The following is a 19526-nucleotide window of genomic DNA, read 5'->3' on the forward strand; positions in this document are numbered from 1 at the left end:
GTCTGACAAGTTAGAAATAAACTGACTAAAGCATGGTCAGGGACGGTGTTGTCCTCAAGAATAGAAAAGGAAACGTGTTCCTAAAGAAAAGGTTCAAAACAGCATTTCAAATAGCAAGCAATATGAATTAGCCATGACCAAAACAGGCTATAGTTCAGTAATTTAGAAATCATGAAAGTGTATTAAATACTAAAGTTTAATATAGAAGTCAGAAATATACCAGTCTCAATGTCATTTAAGGACATAATATTCAGGTCATAAGCAAAAAGCTCAGAAATCATTTAAAGAAGAGGCAGCATGAGCAAATTCTGTCCAGAATATGCAGTAAATCAATAAAAATTGTGTCAGCATCTTTAGAGGTTCAAGGAAAAAGCCAAATATATCTGACATCCACAGAAAAACATCTTTTCAAAGAGCAATTAACCAGAAAAAACGATGGGAATTGCAATGGGTGAGCTAATGTATCAACATATTATCAAATCATAACACAGCATTATAAAACACCATACAATACCACCATCTTACAACTATCCCCCTAAATTCATAATATTGAGTCTCCTCTGAGCTAAAGTTTTAGGATGGGTTAGCACAAATCTGGTTACAAAAACGATAAAAGTCAATAAAAGCCAACTTTTCCACCTTAATAGGTGCAAGAACATCACTACAAAAGAGAAACCTAAAGTCCTGTTTCAAACCTCCATATCATGACTGCTGATGAGCATCCCAATGAGGTCAAAAAAGCAGCTTCCCAAGCAAGTGTACTGCAAGTATGATCATCTTTACTGATTCAATCTATATTACCTATGCTGAACTACATGGAGAACTCCAACAAAGCACCTCTCTGTAGTACACTTCTCAGCCATGGTGGAAATAATAGCAAAATCAAGTGCTGGTAGCAACAAATCCCAAAAGGCCCCCACAGCTGCCTCACCACTCAAGATGATTCAAGACTGAACATAATTGGACAGGAGATATGGAGGTGTCTAATTCTACACTACATGCCAAGGCTTTGGAATTTCATTCAAGCAAATCTGATACACAAATGTCCTTGCTAGAAACCCTTGCACGATAAATGGCAATTGATTCCCACTGAAGCACATCTATTCAAGAACTACTGACAGAAGCACAAAAGACAATGACTCCACTCCTCCAGAGATGTTAGATACATTAACTACTCTACTGTTAGGAACTGGGTTTCTGGCTTGCACATGTATGCACCCTGTCAAAGCAGGAATGACATCCAAGTCAGGTTAAGTAGGTAACACACTTTAATTTAACCTGTGCTCACCCAATCGTGGCTTTTCACAGAGCATCTGGCTTTACGTAAGAGCTAATGTATAAATTAATAATACAACACTTCAAACAGTAACACAGTGAAAACACCACAAACAACTCCACGCCATTTTAGAAAAGTAGAGAATAATTGTGTAAATAAAACAAGACCAAATGAAAACAATCTAATCAGTAGAAGTTGAGATATGAATTTGTAAAGATGTAATGCAAATACAGAGCACCCAGTCATATGGGCTACCTAGGAGTGACATATGTGTAATAAAATGGAAGTTTAATGCTTGGCAAGGGGTTTTAAAAGCCGACATGGCAGTAAAACTGCATACACAGGCTCTGCAGTGGCAGGCATGAAACATGTTTACAGGGCTACTTGTGTGTGTGGCACAATCAGTGCTTCAGGCCCACTAGTAGCATTTAATGTACAGGTCATAGGCACAGGTAGTGCCCTGTACTAGAGACATACAGTATAAATCAAATATCTCAATTGTGTATAAACAGATGTTACCATGGAGAGCACATACACTTTAGAACTGGTTAGCATTTGAAAAGTGCAGAGAGTCCTAAACAAAACAATTCCAGAAAAAGAGAAAAAGAGAAAGAGGAATGCACAAAATTTGGGTGACTTATCAGAGAGATTCATTTTCCAACATGACCCCCCTCCAACCTAAAGCCTGGTTAGACTAATCAATACCTTGATGGACTTCCCTGTTTAGGACAATAGAACATGGACAATGGCCCACGAATGCAGGGTCACTTGCCGTTCTATTACTCTATGAAACCAATTTGATACATCTGTCTTTACTATTTGAGGCCACTGAGCTAACCCATGGGGCATTCTTCTCCCTACATGTGGACCCGAAATGTGCAGTACCTAACCTTAACTTGCTCACAGATGTCCCAGTAGGTCCCAGTAGGTAGACAGTACCACTGTGGCCAAAAAAGTGATATGGCCCATTCCACCCCTGTGGTCTGACTTCTGTCTCCAACCCAAGGAAAACTCTGTCCACAAGGACAACAACCAACAGAGGCCACTGACAGCTGTCAGTGTCAAGAGCCAGACACCAGGTCATCCAGGGGAATCTGTTGTCTGTGGTTTCTCAGAGTGAGGGGTAGTAGTCCCAAATATCTGGCAACCTTTCTCCACTCCACCTCGCACTAGATTGGGCGTGATTCTGCTTATCAGATTTTTGTCATTTTGGTCTGGTTTTGTAATTGTAATTATTTTCTAAGCTATTGTGGATTCTTTTGTGTTGTGTTTTCACTGGTTTACTGTTTGAAGTGTTTCACAAATACTTTACATATTACTTCTTAGGTTAAGCCTGTGTGCTCTGTACCAATCTTCCAAGGGGGTAAGTACAGTTTAATTAAGGGTGTTTTTGTAACTTTCACTGACAGGGTGCATAGCTCTGCCAAACAGGCACCCATTTTCTAACTGGTTGATTTTGAAAAGAGAAGTGCATTAATAATTTGGGAGGAAATCATTAGAGAATGGAGTCTGACACCTTAGGAAAATACATCTGGCATAAAGGAACAAACATAAATCCTAGACAACTGAGGGGAGCACATACACCATTTGAATTCTTTAAAACCAAAAGTGTCTGCCTTGCTAGTCCCTCCTGTGAAAGGCCAGAAATCTGTAATTCTTCCCAATTTTCAAAGTAATAAAGCTTATCCCCAGTATTGCATATGGGACAGAAGTCTTCCCGGACAAATTTGGCACTTTTTCACAAAATCCAGAGCAAAATGCATTAATTACTATTCAGACTTTCAAAAAAACTTTTCATGGACGCAGATATTTAAACTCCATTAAATGGAAGAAAATGTGACTCATAAATCAACATTCCTAAAATAACTTAATGTTTGTGCCTAGATTGAGTTAAAAGCCCATGGGAATAGAATTTGTCAAATGGGCTTTTTAAGAAGCTGCTCAACAAATTTGTATAGTATAATTTTTATAGAAGTCACGCATGGCTAGTAATAACCTGCGACAAAAGCCAACAACCACAAGGCTATCTATCTGATGCTATCAAAGCTCATCTCTTGAACTCAAGTATATATGGGTGGAAAGACGATCTACTCAAAATGGTGGAATATGCTTTGATTATCAATAAGCGCTTGCTCACCTCCTAAGCACATGCACGTGTTTTTTCTTTGAGCTTAGACTATTGCAAGGGAATGTTGTTAACGGATTTGCCACCCGCTCCTGTCTTAATACTATAATCTTTTGTCAGCAGGTGAGCGTCCTCCAGTAGTTTCCATGTTGATCAAATACACAGACCTTGTTGACAGGCTGCTAGCAAGGACATGAAGGGCAAGACAAATCATTATGTCAGATCCTCACAGCTAACCAAAAATGACTGACATCTTTGCAATATCAAGCACTTTGAGTAGATAGCTTTTAAGAAATTACTTTTAGATACCATTATAAATTCTTTATTTTTTAAACAACAATTTTGCCCTTTTGGTCAATGTATTTTTATAAAAACACTTAATACTTTTATAACTCATGATTTCTTAACCATTTCAACTATGGTGTGATTTTAACTTTGAACTTATAAGATGTAATGGTTTTAATTAACCACAAATATAATTATACTATACTACTATACATATTAGTAGTCAATTCATATTAGTAGTCAAATTATATTTGAAGCGAAAATAACACCAACAAAGTTGTTCTCAGACATTCCTTGTGATGTATCACTCTGCTTAGTGCTATTACAAGACAGGGCTCCTCTCTCTGTTCATCCTTCAGTCTATCTATGGATCCAAGATCCAGGTGACTGGTCAGACACCATTGGGTCCTACCATCCTAACTGGCCAGACGTCTCACACTGGACCATTGGCGGGAGGTCCATATGTATCAGTTTGCCCATATTCATAATCAACATAAGAAGAGACAACCATCAGTATTGACACATCCTACTGGAGGACAGACTGAGGAGTGGTATGTCAGGCATATTCATGCATTAAGGGAACACTGTAGTACGCTAATTGACAAACTACAAGGACTCAGACAAAAAGGAGGAAATCTTTGAACACAAAGCAAAATCAAAGACAATGCCTTACTTTTCAGAGCCATACAGTTTCCAAGCTGTTTCAATGCCATCACCAATCCCCCTTGAAGGGTTGTTGGGTGGAAGTTCTGAAGCCTCCTTGGATTTTCCTATTATATTTAACACATACCTGTAAGACAAAAGGTTTGCACTGTGTGAACACATGCATAAGATTTCAAGGACAGAATACGTCACCTCATGTTGAAATTGCTCTACTTCCATATGACTGCTTAAATTTGTAACACAATTGCAAATTCATATTTCATCATCCAGAGGCAGCCATCACTGAAATAATTAAATCAGCACCTAATGCAGTTCTTTTCTACTCACTAGTATCAGCAATAGGAGGACAGTATTACACCCACTCCACCCTTCTAGGCAGTAGTAATGTGATAATTGTGGCAACAAGAAATGGGTCTGGAGACAATTACGCTTGAAGTGTCCAAGAGAAGGAGAAAAAAGGTATTGAAAATAAAGACGAAGAATCTCCAAGATGATCCCTTTACTACAGCAGCAACAGCCTCCATGCGTCTCATTCTATTAATCTATGTGCACTTCTAAGTCAGTAAGAAAGTGCCACATGATTACAGGAGGCCTCTGTATATTTACATTTATTTTCAAAAAGATCTGGTGTAATTCTACCCAATTTAGGGATTTGGGTCAGAATCAAAAGTAGGGAGAATGCAAAGCACTGCATATTTGTAACTTGGCTAAATGAGCACTCTTTAACCCTTAGCATCATCAAATGTAAGTAGCAAACCCATGTACCTTTATTGAAAGTCACAATGCAATCTCAAGTACATTAAAATCAGTTCCTTATTACCCCTCCACATGTTTTGGTGTATCTTTTAGTACCTATTTAGTGGAAAGTGGTTTATTAGTTATGATCAGTAAGGGCCTAACACTAGTATTAAAACTACAAACACCATAAAATGTTCAGTCAAGGTTTAATACATGATTTCCTTGGTCAACTCCTGGTAGGTGGCTGCTTGAACAGTTGGGTGTGACATGAAAGTACACCTCTGAACCCTGTGTGTGTTATATAGGCTCACCACCTCAATCTTATTATTTTGTGAAAATCATTTTCTTATGGGCTGTCAGGGTTTCCTAACAATAGGCAGATCTAAAAGAAGTGAGAAGGTGGAAATATTTGTGCTTGGACAACTGGGCATCAAGCAGTCGGTCTGCACAACCCCCAGGTGTGACAGAGTGCAGATAGTTGTAAGTTATTCCTTTTTCTCCACATAAAGTCCTGCTATCTTTCTCCGCCAAGCTGATAGCAACAGACTATCAGGTTCACTTAGTTCTGTGTAATTGAGGGAGCATCCTCTTTCCTCGGGCTGCAGGACTTGGACAGGATTAAGGTTTTTTTGGGCAAAGATATCATTTTTCCTGTCAACGTCTTTCACTCTTAGTTTAATTTTGGATTTTTCAATGTTATGCATTTAATTATGTTGTGGTACTGTTAAAGTTTGCAATCTGCTGTAGGTTTAAAGTTATGTCATGTTAGTGAGTCTATGTTTATGAAATAATAACAACTTTTTTTTCCAGATCAGAATTTTATGTTTGCTAGTTTACTGCTACAAATCAGCTTGTAATGCTCTGAACTTACAATTGCATTTTGTTACAGCTTGCTACTATTTCATTGCATCTGTCTTTGTTTATTGTTAAATGTCCTTTTTCCCGATGCTTCAATTTTCAAAGAGCTCATAATCAGAAGATTATTTTTGGTACTACCCCATGTACACTTTTCCTCAAGATTGGAGTAGAATTTATAATTATTTAAAGAATCTTGAGACAATCCAAAACTTGTAAAATCCTTAAAACAAGTTCCCAAATGCATCATGGAGATCATGACATGTCCATACCAAAGGCCACTCATTTTCCTGTCTTGGGGAGGAATCGTTTGACAGCAACACCATAGTAAATACAAAAACTCACACAAAGACCAGGTATACGGCACATAAGAAGGTTAAGCGAGAAGCCCTACTAGAATTGTGGCCCATCTTCGAGGTGGCCCCAGCCTACAAGACTATCCCTGAGTCCGAAAGTAAGGCATCTGCACCTCCCCTATCGTACCAGTAGGGATGTGCTCTCGCTGATGCCATCCATCCCAGTCACCACCACAGGCAGCAAGCCAGCCGTCTGGGGGGAGTTCACAGGTATCACCAGGTTTCTCCAGCCCAGATGCAGTCCAGTGCCAAGTCTCCTAGGGATTCGACCCCTCACCCATTGGTAGCGGCCCATCAGTTCAAAGCCGGAAAGGGAGAACATGCTCCTGAACACCCCACATGGCGCAGTAAGGTCAGGGAGAGGTCTGTGCCCCTCCTGGCAGGTGAGTCCACCAGTAGAGAGGAAGAAAGGGGCACTAGTCCTCACAGGCTATTTTCCACCAAGGCAGGCCTATGGCATTACGGAAGCATCACAGAGTGAGTTTGAGGCCAAGACACTGGCAAGAAGAACAGCATGTTGCACTGAGAGAAGGAGGTAACCCAGGTGGTAGTTGGAGGAAAGGCAAGAGTAAAGTACAGTGAGAGAGAGAGCTCTCACTTGGGAAGCCCATCAGGGAAGTAAAACAACGACTTCTCTCGCCCAAAAAGAACAGGTCCTAGGCCTCGGGCCCCACACAGAGATGAGCACATGGATGAGTCAGAAGGAAGGCCACAAACCAAGCCACACACATCACTTGGCAGTCGGCGTAGGATAGGAGCTGACCAGAAAATAAGTAGTCATGAAACCCTGACAGGGACACAATTGAAATGCAGATGGAGCAGCATGGCACCTTTACACATGCACAAGGAGAGCAATGATGAGGTCCGGCCTTCTTGCGCCATATTTTTCATTTACAGGCCTGCTGAACGAAAAGGAAGGCCTACCAGTATGATCGGCCCTGGCTGGAGGAGGGTTTCTTTGAACCTGAGAATATGGCCATTGTGAAGGACTGCATTCGGCATGGAGAGGGGGATACAAAATGGAACTAACCCTACATGCAGGAATGACTGAGATGATGGAAGTGATATGTCGGGGAGAAACTGACAGAACTGCTCCAAGCCAGAATTTTCCCTCTACTGCAGAAAGGTGCTGCAGGCACCATCTATGAGCCTTGGGCACAGATGGACAAAGAAGGGCTCAGAAATAAACTGCCCTCATTGATGGATGTGCTAGGAAAATAGGTCTTCTCCTTTGAAAAGAACACAGTGGGAATAAGCTTAGCTATAGGTGACATCAAAAGTCTGCTAAACAACACCATTGGGGAGCAGACCAACACAGTGTTTTCCCAATCCAGCATATCTGCAGTCACGCTTATTAACACTGAGCATGATGGGGCTACATTTAACTCATTCAGACACCAGCTCTGCATGGCCCTTATAGAGCTATTCCCTGACAACCCAGAAGTTGGAGAACTGATGGCAGAGCGAATGAAGCCTGTGGAGACCGTAACTGAACCCTACACAGAATAAGAGAATGATGGGGCAGGTGGCAGGACAGTCCTGAACTGACACGGGTTTCCAGGTAGCATTCTTATATGACATTCTCAGGAGTAAACTACCCACTGATATCCAGACTAGATTACATAGTGGAGTAGGGCTAGACACCAAACCTTGATGGAAAATACAGTGCCATATAATACACTTTTACGGGAAGAGGCAGGAAAAGGACAGGGAAAGGCAGGAGCAGGCCCAGGGAGACAACCTCAATCTGGTCCCACATTAGTTGAAAAAGACCGTCCATGAGTGGGCTATATTAGCAACGGACATTCAGATGGCCCTCCTATTAACGGGAGCTCTGGTTATGGACTCCAGAAGGTATCCACCAAGTCCTAGTTGCTGAGGTCAAGGAGGCTGGGTCCAACCGGCAATGTAAAGAGCCACTGTTGTCACAGAACGGGCCACATGACAAACTGGTACCGTCTAAACATGTACCACAATCAGAATTGAATAGCACCGGAACAGTCCCCTCAGAGCGCCAACCCCCTAAACCAAGCTCAGAACAATGCACATGCATCTCACAATCACCTTTAGGGTAAACCAGGATGCATCCTTCCCACTGTAAAAGGGGCTGGGTGGTTGGCTGGGTACAGTGCAATCGCTGTAATAGAGAGGTAGCTCAGTCCAGCAACGACCGGACCCGCATCAGCAGCAAGTGACTGTCTGGGGTGGCAATGCCCTAGCATAATCAAAGAGTGCAAACATGCCGTAGGTCCAAACCCATCCCCTAAAATCAATCATTGTATTTGTAAAGCGTACTACTTACCCGTGAGGGTCTCAAGGTGCTGGGCGGAGGGGAATGCTGCTACTGCTATAAAAAAGGGTCTTGAGGAGTCTTCTGAAGGTCAGCAGGTCTTGGGTCTGCCGTAGGAGGATGGGGAGGGTGTTCAAGGTCTCTGCGGCGAGGTGGGAGAATGATCTGCCACCGGAGGTTGCTCTTTGGATGCGGGGAACTGTGGCGAGCGTGAGGTCTGCAGAGCGTAGCTGGCGGGTGGGAGTGTAGAAGCTGAGGTGTCCATTGAAGTACGCTGGTCCGGTGTTGTGGAGTGCCTAGTGTGCATGGGTGAGGAGCTTGAAGGTTGTCCTCTTGCTGATGGGGAGCCAGTGCAGGTCTCTCAGGTGGGGTATGATGTGGCTGCTGCGAGGGATGTCAAGGATCAGGCGTGTAGAGGTGTTCTGGATGTGCAGATGCCTTTTCAGGAGTTTTGCTTAGGCTCCTGCGTAGAGTCCGTTCCTGTAGTCCAACCTGCTGCTGACGAGGGCCTGGGTGATCGTTCTTCTCATTTCGGTGGGGATCCACATGTAGATCATGCGGAGGGTGTTGAAGCAGGAGGAAGAGATGGTGTTGACCTGCTTAGTGATGGTGCGTGCGTAGTTGGTGGGTGTTGGAGCTGTTCCCAGTGCGGTCTTCCACCAGGAGTCGTCCCAGGCCGAAGGAGTGGGTCCGAGGATGAGGACCTCCATCTTGTCCGAGTTCAGCTTCAGTTGGCTGTTCCTCATCCATTCGGCGGCAGCCGTCATTCCTTCATGGAGGTTGGTTTTGGCAGTGTGGGGGTCCTTGTTGATGGTGGGGATCAGTTGGGTGTCATTGGCGTAGGAGATGATATTGAGGTAGTGTAGTCGGGCGACGTGAGTGAGCGGTGCCATGTAGATGTTGAACAACGGTGGGCTGAGGGATGAGCCCTGGGGTATGCTGCAGATGATCTCTGTGGCTTCAGAGCGGAAGGGGGGAGGCGGACGCTCTGTGTTCTGCCGGACAGGAAGAAGGTGGTCCGGTGCAGGGCCTTATCTTGAATCCCGGCATCGTGGAGGCGTGCTCGTAGTGTGCGGTGGCAGATTATGTCGAAGGCGGCTGACAGGTCCAGGAGGATGAGGGCCGCGGTTTCTCCATTGTCTAGCAGGGTTCTGATGTCATCGGTGGCAGCGATGAGAGCAGTTTCGGTGCTGTGGTTGCTACGGAACTCAGACTGGGACGGGTCCAGGATGTTGTTCTCCTCGAGGTAGCAGGTCAGTTGTTTGTTGACGGTCTTCTCGATGACCTTCGCCGGGAACAGGAACAGGGAGATGGGCTGGAAATTCTTGAGGTCCTTGGGGTCCGCCTTGGGTTTCTTGAGTAAGGCGTTTATCTCGGCATGCTTCCTGCTCTCCGGGAATGTTGCTGTCTCGAAAGAGATGTTGATGGCTTTCCGGAGATGGGGTGCGATGGCGCTGCTGGCTTTGTTGAAGATGTGGTGTGGACAAGGGTCTGACGGAGATCCGGAGTGGATGGTGTTCATGATCTTGATGGTGTCCTTGTCGTTGATGTTGGTCCAGGAGAGCAGGTGGTTGGTGCGGGTGGTGGTAGTGGGGGCGGGTGTCTCCGTGGTAGTCGGGGCAGATGTGGCGTTGAAGCTGTTGTGGATGTCTGCGATCTTGCAAAGGAAGAAGGTGGAAAGCAAGTTGCACAGGTCTTGCGAAGGTGGGATGTTGTTGGTGTTGGAGCTGGGGCTGGAGTGTTCCTTCACGATGTTGAAGAGCTCTTTGCTGTTGTGTGCGTTGTTGTCTAGGCGATCTTTGAAGGATGCCCTTTTGGCGGATCTGATGAGGTGATGGTGTCAGCGGATGGCGTTTTTGTGGGCTGCGTAGCTGTCCGGTGTTCATTCACGGAGCCAGAGCTTTCGGCAGGTTTGCTTGGAGGCCTGGAGGCCTTCAGTAAACCAGCTGTCTTTCTTGCTTGTGTGGCTTTTGGAGGGTTTCTTGAGCCGGCGAGGGTGTTGGCGCAGTCGTCCATCCACTGTCTGAGGTTGCGTGCGGTGGTGTCAGGGTCGGTGGGGTCAGCAGGTGGGCTCTGGGCAAGGGTGGTGGTTAGCTGGTCTTCGGTGACTGTGCTCCAACAGCGGTGGGGCATCTGTTGGGTGCGGTGGTGCGTAGTGGGTTTCTGGAAGGTGAAGTGGATGCAGCGATGGTCAGTCCAGTGGAGTTCGGTGGTGTGGATGAAGGTGACGTGGGAGCTTGCGGAGAAGATGAGGTCAAGCGTGTGTCTAGCAGAGTGGGTGGGTGTTGTGACGAGCTGTCTGAGTCCGAGGTTGGCGAGATTGTCGATCAGGGTGGTGGAGTTGGTGTAGTTTTATTTTTATTTTTTATTTATTTTATTTTAGGAGTTTTATATAGTGCTGACCAGACCCGAGGGTATCGGAGCGCTTTACAACATTGTTTCAAGGTAATTAAGCATATTAGAAAATCGTCAGCAAAAAGAAAAGATCGTTCGATAGTCCAAGCGTGCTAAGGCTTATGGAAGCGGTGGACGAGTTCGGCGGAAGCCTTGCTGAATGCTAATTTCAGTTGACCTGGGAGGATCAGCAGACCAGGGGTGCCGGGTCTTCAAGGTGGAGTGGAAGAGTCCTGAGGTAGCCTTGTTGAATTCTGAGTGGAGGTGGACCGAGGATCGTGAGGCCGCTTAATCATGTGCAAGGATAGTCTTGAGGCGGACAGATGAGGAAGAGAGCAGAGTCTAGTCAGATAACACCGGCCTCAGGGGAAGCGTGGCTATCCACTTGGGAGGGCGTGATTCAGCAGGAGGATTTTAAGGTGTTTTTTTAATTTTGTGAAGGAAGGGATAGTTCTGATGTCTGCTGGGATGGAGTTCCAAATTTTGGGTGCGGTTCCGGCAAATGATTTCGCAGCTGTTTTGTGTTTGCGTGTTTTTAAGGGAATGAGAAGGAGGGAGTTTGAGCTCCTGAGGTGTCTCGTCTGCCAGGCCCTCTTAAGTTTGGCAGCTACATAGTCTGGTTTTCCAGTGTGGAGGGCTTTGTGCGTGAGGCATGCCGTTCTGAAATTGGCTCGCTGTTCAACTGGAAGCCATTTTAGTTCTCTGAGTGCTGGTGAAATGTGGTCGTATTTCTTGATTCCAGTGACCATTCTAGCTGCTGCATTGAGGGTTGTTCTGAGGGGAGCCAAGTTGGATTTTGAGGCACCAGTGAGGGTTGCGTTGCCATAGTCGAGCCTGGATAACACCAGCGATTGTGTGGCTTGTTTGAGGTCTTTGGCAGGAATGAATGGTTTCATTTTGTATAGAAGCCTTAGATTGAGGAAGGCAGTTTTTGCGGATTTTCTGATGTGGTTGATCATGTCCAGTTTGGGGTCTAGGATGATTCCTAAGGATTTTACGGATTTGGCCAAGGTGAGGTTACCGTTTAGAGCATCCAAAGCTTTAAGCCACTCTGCAATTTGTGGGTTCTCTTCTTTGTTAGAGATGAGTTTAAAGTGGTTTTGGGTTAACCAGCCTTGAATTTCTTTCAGAGTGTTACTGAGTTTGAGGATGTCGTCTGGGGAGGAGGTTTCTAGATAGATCTGAGTGTTATCAGCCTATAGGCAGAAGGGGATCTTTGCCTTTTTAAGAATGGTGGTGAGGGGTTCCATGTATATGTTTAACAGTTGTGGTGAGAGCACTGAGCCTTGGGGTACACCTCTGCTGACCTGCTGACAGGGTGGAGGTCGGAGGTAAAGTTCTTGATTTTTATATTTTACGAGCGGTTCTGGAGGAAAGAGGTGAACCATCGGAGGACCTTATCATCGGCACCCGCCCTTTCTTTAATGGCCTTGATGAGAAGTTGGTGGTCTACTGTGTCAAAGGCTGCCGATAAGTCGAGGAGAATGAGAAGGCAGCATTGGCCAGAGTCTAGTGACTGGTGGATGTCATCTGTGATGTTTAGGATCGCTGTCTCGGTGCTGAAACCTTTTCTGAACCCCGATTGGTGGGGGTCAAGAAGGTTGATGTTGTCCATGTGTTGAGTTAGCTGTGAGAGGACGCATTTCTCCAGGATTTTGGATAGGAGGAGGAGATTGGAGATGGGTCTGAAGTTGTTCAGGTCCGTGCAATCAAGGTCTGTTTTTTTTAGTAGTGGTGGGACTTGGCCAACTTTGAGGCAATCAGGTATAGTGCAAGATTGGAGGGAGCTGTTGATGATTCTGCACCAGAAGGGAGCTATGGCGAGTTTGAGGTTTTTGGTCAGTTGGGTAGGTATAGGGTCTAGGAGGTGAGAGGCGGGTTTGGAGGTAGAGATTAGCTTGATAATCTCGGTTTCTGTGATGGGAGAGAAGGCCTTCCATGTAGTTGCGTTGTGAAGACGTGCTTTCTGTAGTATCAAGAGGAAAGCTTTCACTGTCGGGATTGCTGCTGGTGTCTAGCGAGTGTTCAATCTTAGTGATTTTTTCTTCGAAGAAGCTGCCGAAATTTTCGCAGAGTTCCATGGAGGCCTGGGTGAAGGTTGTTGTGGGCTTAGTGGTTTGTAGCTTGATGATTTTAAAGAGTTCATTAGGCCTGTTTTTAGCATTGTCCAGGGCGGAGCAGAAGAAGTTGGCTTTTCATTGTGGATGTGTTTTTGTAGCTTCTACGAGCTGCTTTGAGTTGTTTGAGAGTGCTAGCGGACGGGTTGTTTCTCCAGAGTCTTTCTGTGGCTCTAAGTTGTCTCCGTTCGTTATTGATGTCCGTGTTGAACCAGGATCTGGATGGAATGTTCCTGTTTTTTTTTAGTTTCAGAGGGGCAATCTGATCGATAATAGTTGACATGGAAGTGTTGCAGTGGTCAGTGAGTTCTGTTGTGGAAAGTTCAGCCGAGGAGGGAGTGAGTAGAGAGGTGACTTTTTCTTCCAGGTCAGTCATGTTGATCCACGTGAGATTTCTGGTCCATTTTGGTTGTCCGTGGAGGCAGTCGCTGAACTGTTGTTGGGGTCCAGGGGGTCTGTAGACGAGGGTTCCTCTGAGGGTGGTGTTGGGATCTGTGTGGATCTGGAAGTGCAGGAGTTTGGCGGTGCTGAGGGTGTCGTCAGTGTTGGTCAAGACTCTGAGAGTGTTCCTGTGGACAATGGCGATTCCTCCTCCTATTCCGTTGGTGCTGTCCCTGCGGGTGATCTTGTAGACATCCGGAGTGCCGAGGAGGGGTTCATCCAGGTCTCTGTCAGGAAAGCGAAGCCTGGGGAGGTTGAGTCCAGTAGGTCTCAGAGTTCAACGCCGTATTTGCGGGTGGAGCGGGTGTTGAGAAGGATGCCGCTGAGGTGGTTGGGTTCTTTCCTGGTCGATTGGTTGTTGGGCCGGATGCTGGTGAAGCCGCAGTTCCGGCAGGAGAAGGGCCCTTGGGTGCACTTCGGGGCGGCCAGGTAGCAGGTGCGTGCTCGTCTGGTGTTGAGTGTGTGGAGGGTGCTGGAGTCATAGTGGAGATGGGCACAGTGGCGGTAGCTGGGACCAAGGGTTCGGGAACTGGGCGCGGTCCAGGTGCGGACGGACGCAGACAGGCTTGCCTTAGGCATGCCTTCGGAGTCGGTCGCCATCTGAAGGGGAGGGACGATGAGCTGGGAGGTGGGAACGGGGCGGATGGGGAGGGGTCAGGGATAGTGGCGATAACGGCGGTAAAATATGAGGCGGAGCAGAATGGGAACACGAAAAGAAGAAAATGACAGTGGCAGTCAGGGAGATTGAATTAAGAATAAAATAAAACCAGAACTGGAACAGAAGCAAAATAGCAGGAACAGAGGGTGGGCAGGCTCGTACCCTGCACAGGAGGGCTGGCTGGGCGCAAGGCAGCGCAGAGCCCTGCTGAGCTGCTGGGGAGCTGGAGGGAGAAATGAGATCCTTGGACCAAGGTCTGAGGACTCCCCCTTCATACCACTCCCAGTCACATCTCCTTACCTACTTTCACAGCCAGCCTTAAGGACGGCTATGCTATGTTGAACGAGAATCCACACTAGAGTTTGCCTACCTGGTGCCCGCAGGGGCCCCCACTGCTGTAGATCCCTGGGGAGGGGTTGGCTGACCCTTCTCCTGGGTGTATGTCTCTAACACCTCAGGGTTTACCACCAAATGCAGGCCCTCTTTTAGTTCCAAAATCAGAAGCCAGATTCCTTAACAGACCGATGACAGCAATGGCAGCAATGTCCTTTAAAACTCCAAATAAATACAAATGACATGTCCCCAGTCCATAGGAAGCATCTGGCTGAGCACATAAATCCCTAAAAAGACTTGCCAAAATATACTGTAAACAAACACAGTTAAAGCCATTTCTCTCCAGAGTTCTACAGTGGTACACATGACCTTCTGATCACCTCCAGTATTCTTCGTTAAAATTATCAACACTCAAAAACACAGGAAAACACTCACTGAGATCTGCTCGAGGCAGCCCATAGTTCTCAACCCTTCCAGAAGAAGGGTGTAACTCAGTAACTCAATATAATTAGGGAATAAACTCATTCCATGCCACATGCAGAGACCAAAGGGATGTGCACGTATCAACTGAAACATTAGCCTAAAGTTCAAAAGTCCACTTCCCCTCACAATCGCACACAGCACATGCAGGTCAAAAGGGCACCCCTGTATCGATCAAAACATCAGAACTTTATGCAAAGCAGCCAACGGTAAAAGAGCACTGTCTACAAAGTAGCAAGGGGAGGGGTGAACCTAAAAAACAAACAGCATTGAAATAGTTAAAACTAACCATTTCCCTAATATCCTACCACCTCCTAAAATAGTTTAAAATTCACTATTCCACTGAAAAAGCCTAGAACCTCTTTCCAGTACCCCACTAGGAAAAGATTTGCTCACAGTTAAATTAACGAGAGCTTTGGTAAAATGTAAACGCAAATATTTTCCAGACAACTGCCTAAAAGGTGTTTTTTCAAAGCTAACCTACAACCCACAGCTCTTACCCTACAGGTCTGCGATAGAATAAAATGTGCACCAACGCTGCTGCATCCTGATATTTCTTCAATCAAAGCTTTCAAAAACACTTTCTTTCACAAGCTCAAATGCTGAAGTAACACAAACTACAATTTTTGTAGCAACTTTTTGGCACATTTATTTTATTGCACCAAAACAAGGCACCTCTGGGTGCCCAGGCGATAGATATGTCACCCGAAGAAGATCCTACAGCCTGCAAACATTTTTAAACATACATGTTTTTGTATTTCTGTACACACTATTTAGCCGGGGTGCTCTTGAGTCCCTTCAGAGCTAGAAGTATGCCTAATCTCAAAAACCCTACTTCTACATTCTTGCAACATCAGCATAGGGACCTCTCTTACCTCACATACACCTACACTTAAACAAACGCTAGTGTTCGTCACACACTACACAGTGCACTAAATAAAATGTGTAAATCTGTATTTGTAAAGCGCAAACTAGTCACCCTATTGGGTCTCAAGGTGCTGTGGGCAGTCATGGAAATTAAGTGAGCTATTTCCCAGAGTCACATGGTGCTGAGCTGAGCTGCCGCCAGAGCCGGGGATCGAACCGTGAACCCTGTTCTCCGAAGTCAGCTGCCCTGGCCGCTGCACCAAACCTCTCCACGATACCTGGTACCAACATACGACTGTACTCAAACTACAAAGAGATCATGCTACATAGGTTCACTGAAAGGCTTTATTTATACCAGGAGATGGCCCCTGAAAGAAAAACATGACTTGTCCATCTGTACCTTTGTAGGATCAGGGATAAGATACAACCAAGTAGAACTACATTGGGCGATAGCAAACATCACCCGTTATGAGACCAACCCCACAGCACTCTATCTTTTCATCGAACCTAGCGAAATCCAAATCAAGGTAGACAGGATGCGCAGAAGGGGCACCATAGGGGAGGACATTGTTTGGCCAGGGTGCTTCATATAAAAGATGTTCCTGGAGGTAGCAAGACCACAAGACCAGTGCACAAATATATCTGCTACCACCTCCGTCTGTAGTTCCAGGGAGATCCTCAACATCTGTGGGGCTTCCTTCTTTAATGACAAGTGAATCCCAGACATGGAATTCTAGTGCAGGGCCACTCACCTCAATCAAATTGGGGGAAATGAGTCCCATGGGAGGGGGTTCAGCGCTAGCATGGATACTCCGTGCTAGGAAATCTGGGATACAGAGATGAATAGGTACATATCGTTGGAGGGGAAGGGGCAACCCCTAATTGTATGGAAACGTACACTGTATTCTCTGTGTTTCAGAGACAAAAGAAACCATCCTGTTAGGAAATAATGAAAACTGTGACATGATACTGCACATATCGGACCTGCAATGAGGCATCTCCAAGTTGATGGATATATATTGCCAATGCTCTGACCTGGCCAACACCCAGCATGTCCCCGGATGGTAGGACATCTGCACCCTTATGACAATACACAACCCACCACTGGTCATCCGTGGAGAAGATCTGTCTGAGTAGTCTTAACATTCATTACAGGAGAAAACTACTCTGTTGCATCAGGCTCGAAGGAGAAGAACTGCTGATTATTTTTGCCTGGCTCAGTACAAGGACATTCCAGAAGAATGTAGACTGTTCACAGAGACTCAAGCAAATGACAGAAGGTCAATACCCTTCTTCACCATGCAAGCAAATGCAAACACCCACTGGTTGCAAATAATCAGGTGGGATTTGATGAAGATGATCAATGACACTGAGCTAGGCCTAATTGCTATCAACGAAGAACTGAGAGCCATCCCTCTTATGGTGATGCAACATCAGTAAATGTTGGACTAGATGACCATGTTCTAGGGTGGTGTTTGTGCCAATATAGGTGTTTACTGTTGTACTTGTATACCTAGAAATGATATGGATAATGGGACATTAGCTCATGCCATTCAAGAACCTGAATCATCTGCTAGCCGATATGAAGAAAGAGGGAGGTGCCCCCAAACAGGACTGGCAGGATAGCATCTTTTCATGGATTCCCAAATGGGTGTCCAAACTATTCACATCCCTAATCTCAGGTTTCGTTGTTGTATTTCTGCTAAGTGGTTTCCTACAAGTTGTGGTTTCCTCCTGTAAAAACAGTCATCAAATTAGGTAGTATGCACATAGCTTCAGTTTAGACCAAATATCAAAAATTAAAAAAATTAAAGTTTTGTTTTAAGTCAGTTTAGAGGTATTTTAAGATCTTTACTTAATTACTGTTTGGTTCAAATTAAAAACAAGCAAGAATCCTCACCACTGAACACCAAATGTTGGAAAGTGGTTTATTAGTAGGGATAGGTAGGGACCTACCACTATCAATATGGATGTTAACATAATACAAAGTTCAGTTAAGTTCTCATTAAACTATTCCCTTTCTCAACCCTTGGTAGCTGTCTATAAGCAGGCAGGATTAATTTAGGAGACAGGTGTGTAAAGCATTAAAAAAAAACAATGCATTTAATAAGTAGGACACAACATACACAAAAAATACACCAATTTATACACATTTGAATATATTTTTATGAACAAATAGACAAGAAAACAACAATAATCCAATGTAGGGAACCAGATATATGATTATTTTTTTTAAGTAAAACTAGTACTTAAAAGCAAATTGCACTCAAAGGGTTAAAAAACAGGACATTCTGGACTGGGACATGTTCAAGGATTCTTTTCCTTTTCCTTCAAGGGTTTCTTGATGCAGGAACATAGTCCACAGCACCAGATAAGGGTTAAGATGCAGTAGTTGCCTCTTGGGGTCTGGGACTACATCTCCCACACTGCACCGGGTCAACTTATAAAGCATTTTATAAAAGTTTCTCCAAGCTTCTCCAGACATCTGGAATGTGTCCAAAACACCAATTCAAGAGTCTGGAAACTCTGAGATGGCCCTTGGGATGTTAGGACACATTTCTCATAATGCACCTGGCGGATATCCTTAAAAGACGACTGGATGCACTCCAGTATGGGGACGCCTTGGTGGAGAGGATCCAGGTGGGATTTGTTAACCTATAGTTTTCAGGGAGTCCATTCAATAATCCTTGTGAAGCTAGGTAAGGTCCTTAGGGCTGTAGTACCAGTTTGTACAGCAGGTGCAGTCCTTCAGAGTGAAATTCTTTGGGTACAGATCAGGGCTCCAGCAAGAACTCTATCTTCTCCTTGTTGTTTCAGGCAGCAGATCTGAGTGGCTTGGAAACTTCTCCATATGTATGCATTGTTCCTGTGCGTCAAGCAGGGGGGAGTCACCCCTGACCAATGGGATGCAGGGTGCCACCCAGGTGTATGATCGCTTCCTTCAAAGACTGGAATTTCTTGTCCCAGAAAGCACTATTCTTCCAAACTCCAAAATGGGAAAAGTATCTCCTCAAGAGTTAGATGTGGCTAAGTCAACCCACTGGTGTGGCTTTCATTCTTTAACAATCCCCTTCCAACCCCTTCACTAATCTAATTACAGGTGAGCATGCGTGGCTGGTAGTACGGAATGTGGGGAGGAGCCTGTGTTGTTCTAATATGTCAGGCTTACTTTGAAAACCAGTTTGGCCACTCCACCCCATCCTGCCTTATGCTTCTTCAGTTCCAGTTCTCCTCCCACTGGAAATACTTTGCCTCTCTAGCAGACCACTGCACATTTCATTAAGGTAGCTAGGCTCAGCCTGACAGAGGCTGGCCAATCAGGAGAAGGCTGCTGGAAGTCTGTATTTTGCCTTGCAGAAAAGAAAGTCCTATAATTTCTTTCTGTGATAGTTATTATAAGATGATCATCAACTTAATTTCAGTTGAGGAACCATAAAAGCAAATAGGAACAAATACAATATTTTGAAAGAAAACACTATAAACTACAAAACTCACTTTGCTGTGAAAGAGATAAATAGACTGGTATAAGTTTGAGTTTGCAATGCATCCTGTAGCACAAAACAATTGATGGAACCAATAGAGTACACTCAATAAAATATGTGCATTCTAAAACAAGGTACCAGACAAGCAAAAACCTCAAAAATGTTT

The 19526-nt window shown here is 45.0% G+C and overlaps 1 protein-coding gene across 1 annotated transcript in view; it reads right to left on the bottom strand.

Annotated features, from left to right (window-relative positions):
* LOC144828297 (glutathione synthetase-like) overlaps positions 1–19526 on the bottom strand; it is a 560445-nt gene that overhangs the window by 327531 nt on the left and 213388 nt on the right. The window contains exon 6 of the mRNA XM_078686380.1: positions 4360–4476. Within this exon, the coding sequence (XP_078542506.1) occupies positions 4360–4476 (117 nt within the window). The remainder of the gene's footprint in view (positions 1–4359; positions 4477–19526) is intronic.

The sequence above is a fragment of the Lissotriton helveticus genome, chromosome 4_1, assembly GCF_964261635.1.
Source record: "Lissotriton helveticus chromosome 4_1, aLisHel1.1, whole genome shotgun sequence".
Classification (NCBI taxonomy): domain Eukaryota; kingdom Metazoa; phylum Chordata; class Amphibia; order Caudata; family Salamandridae; genus Lissotriton; species Lissotriton helveticus.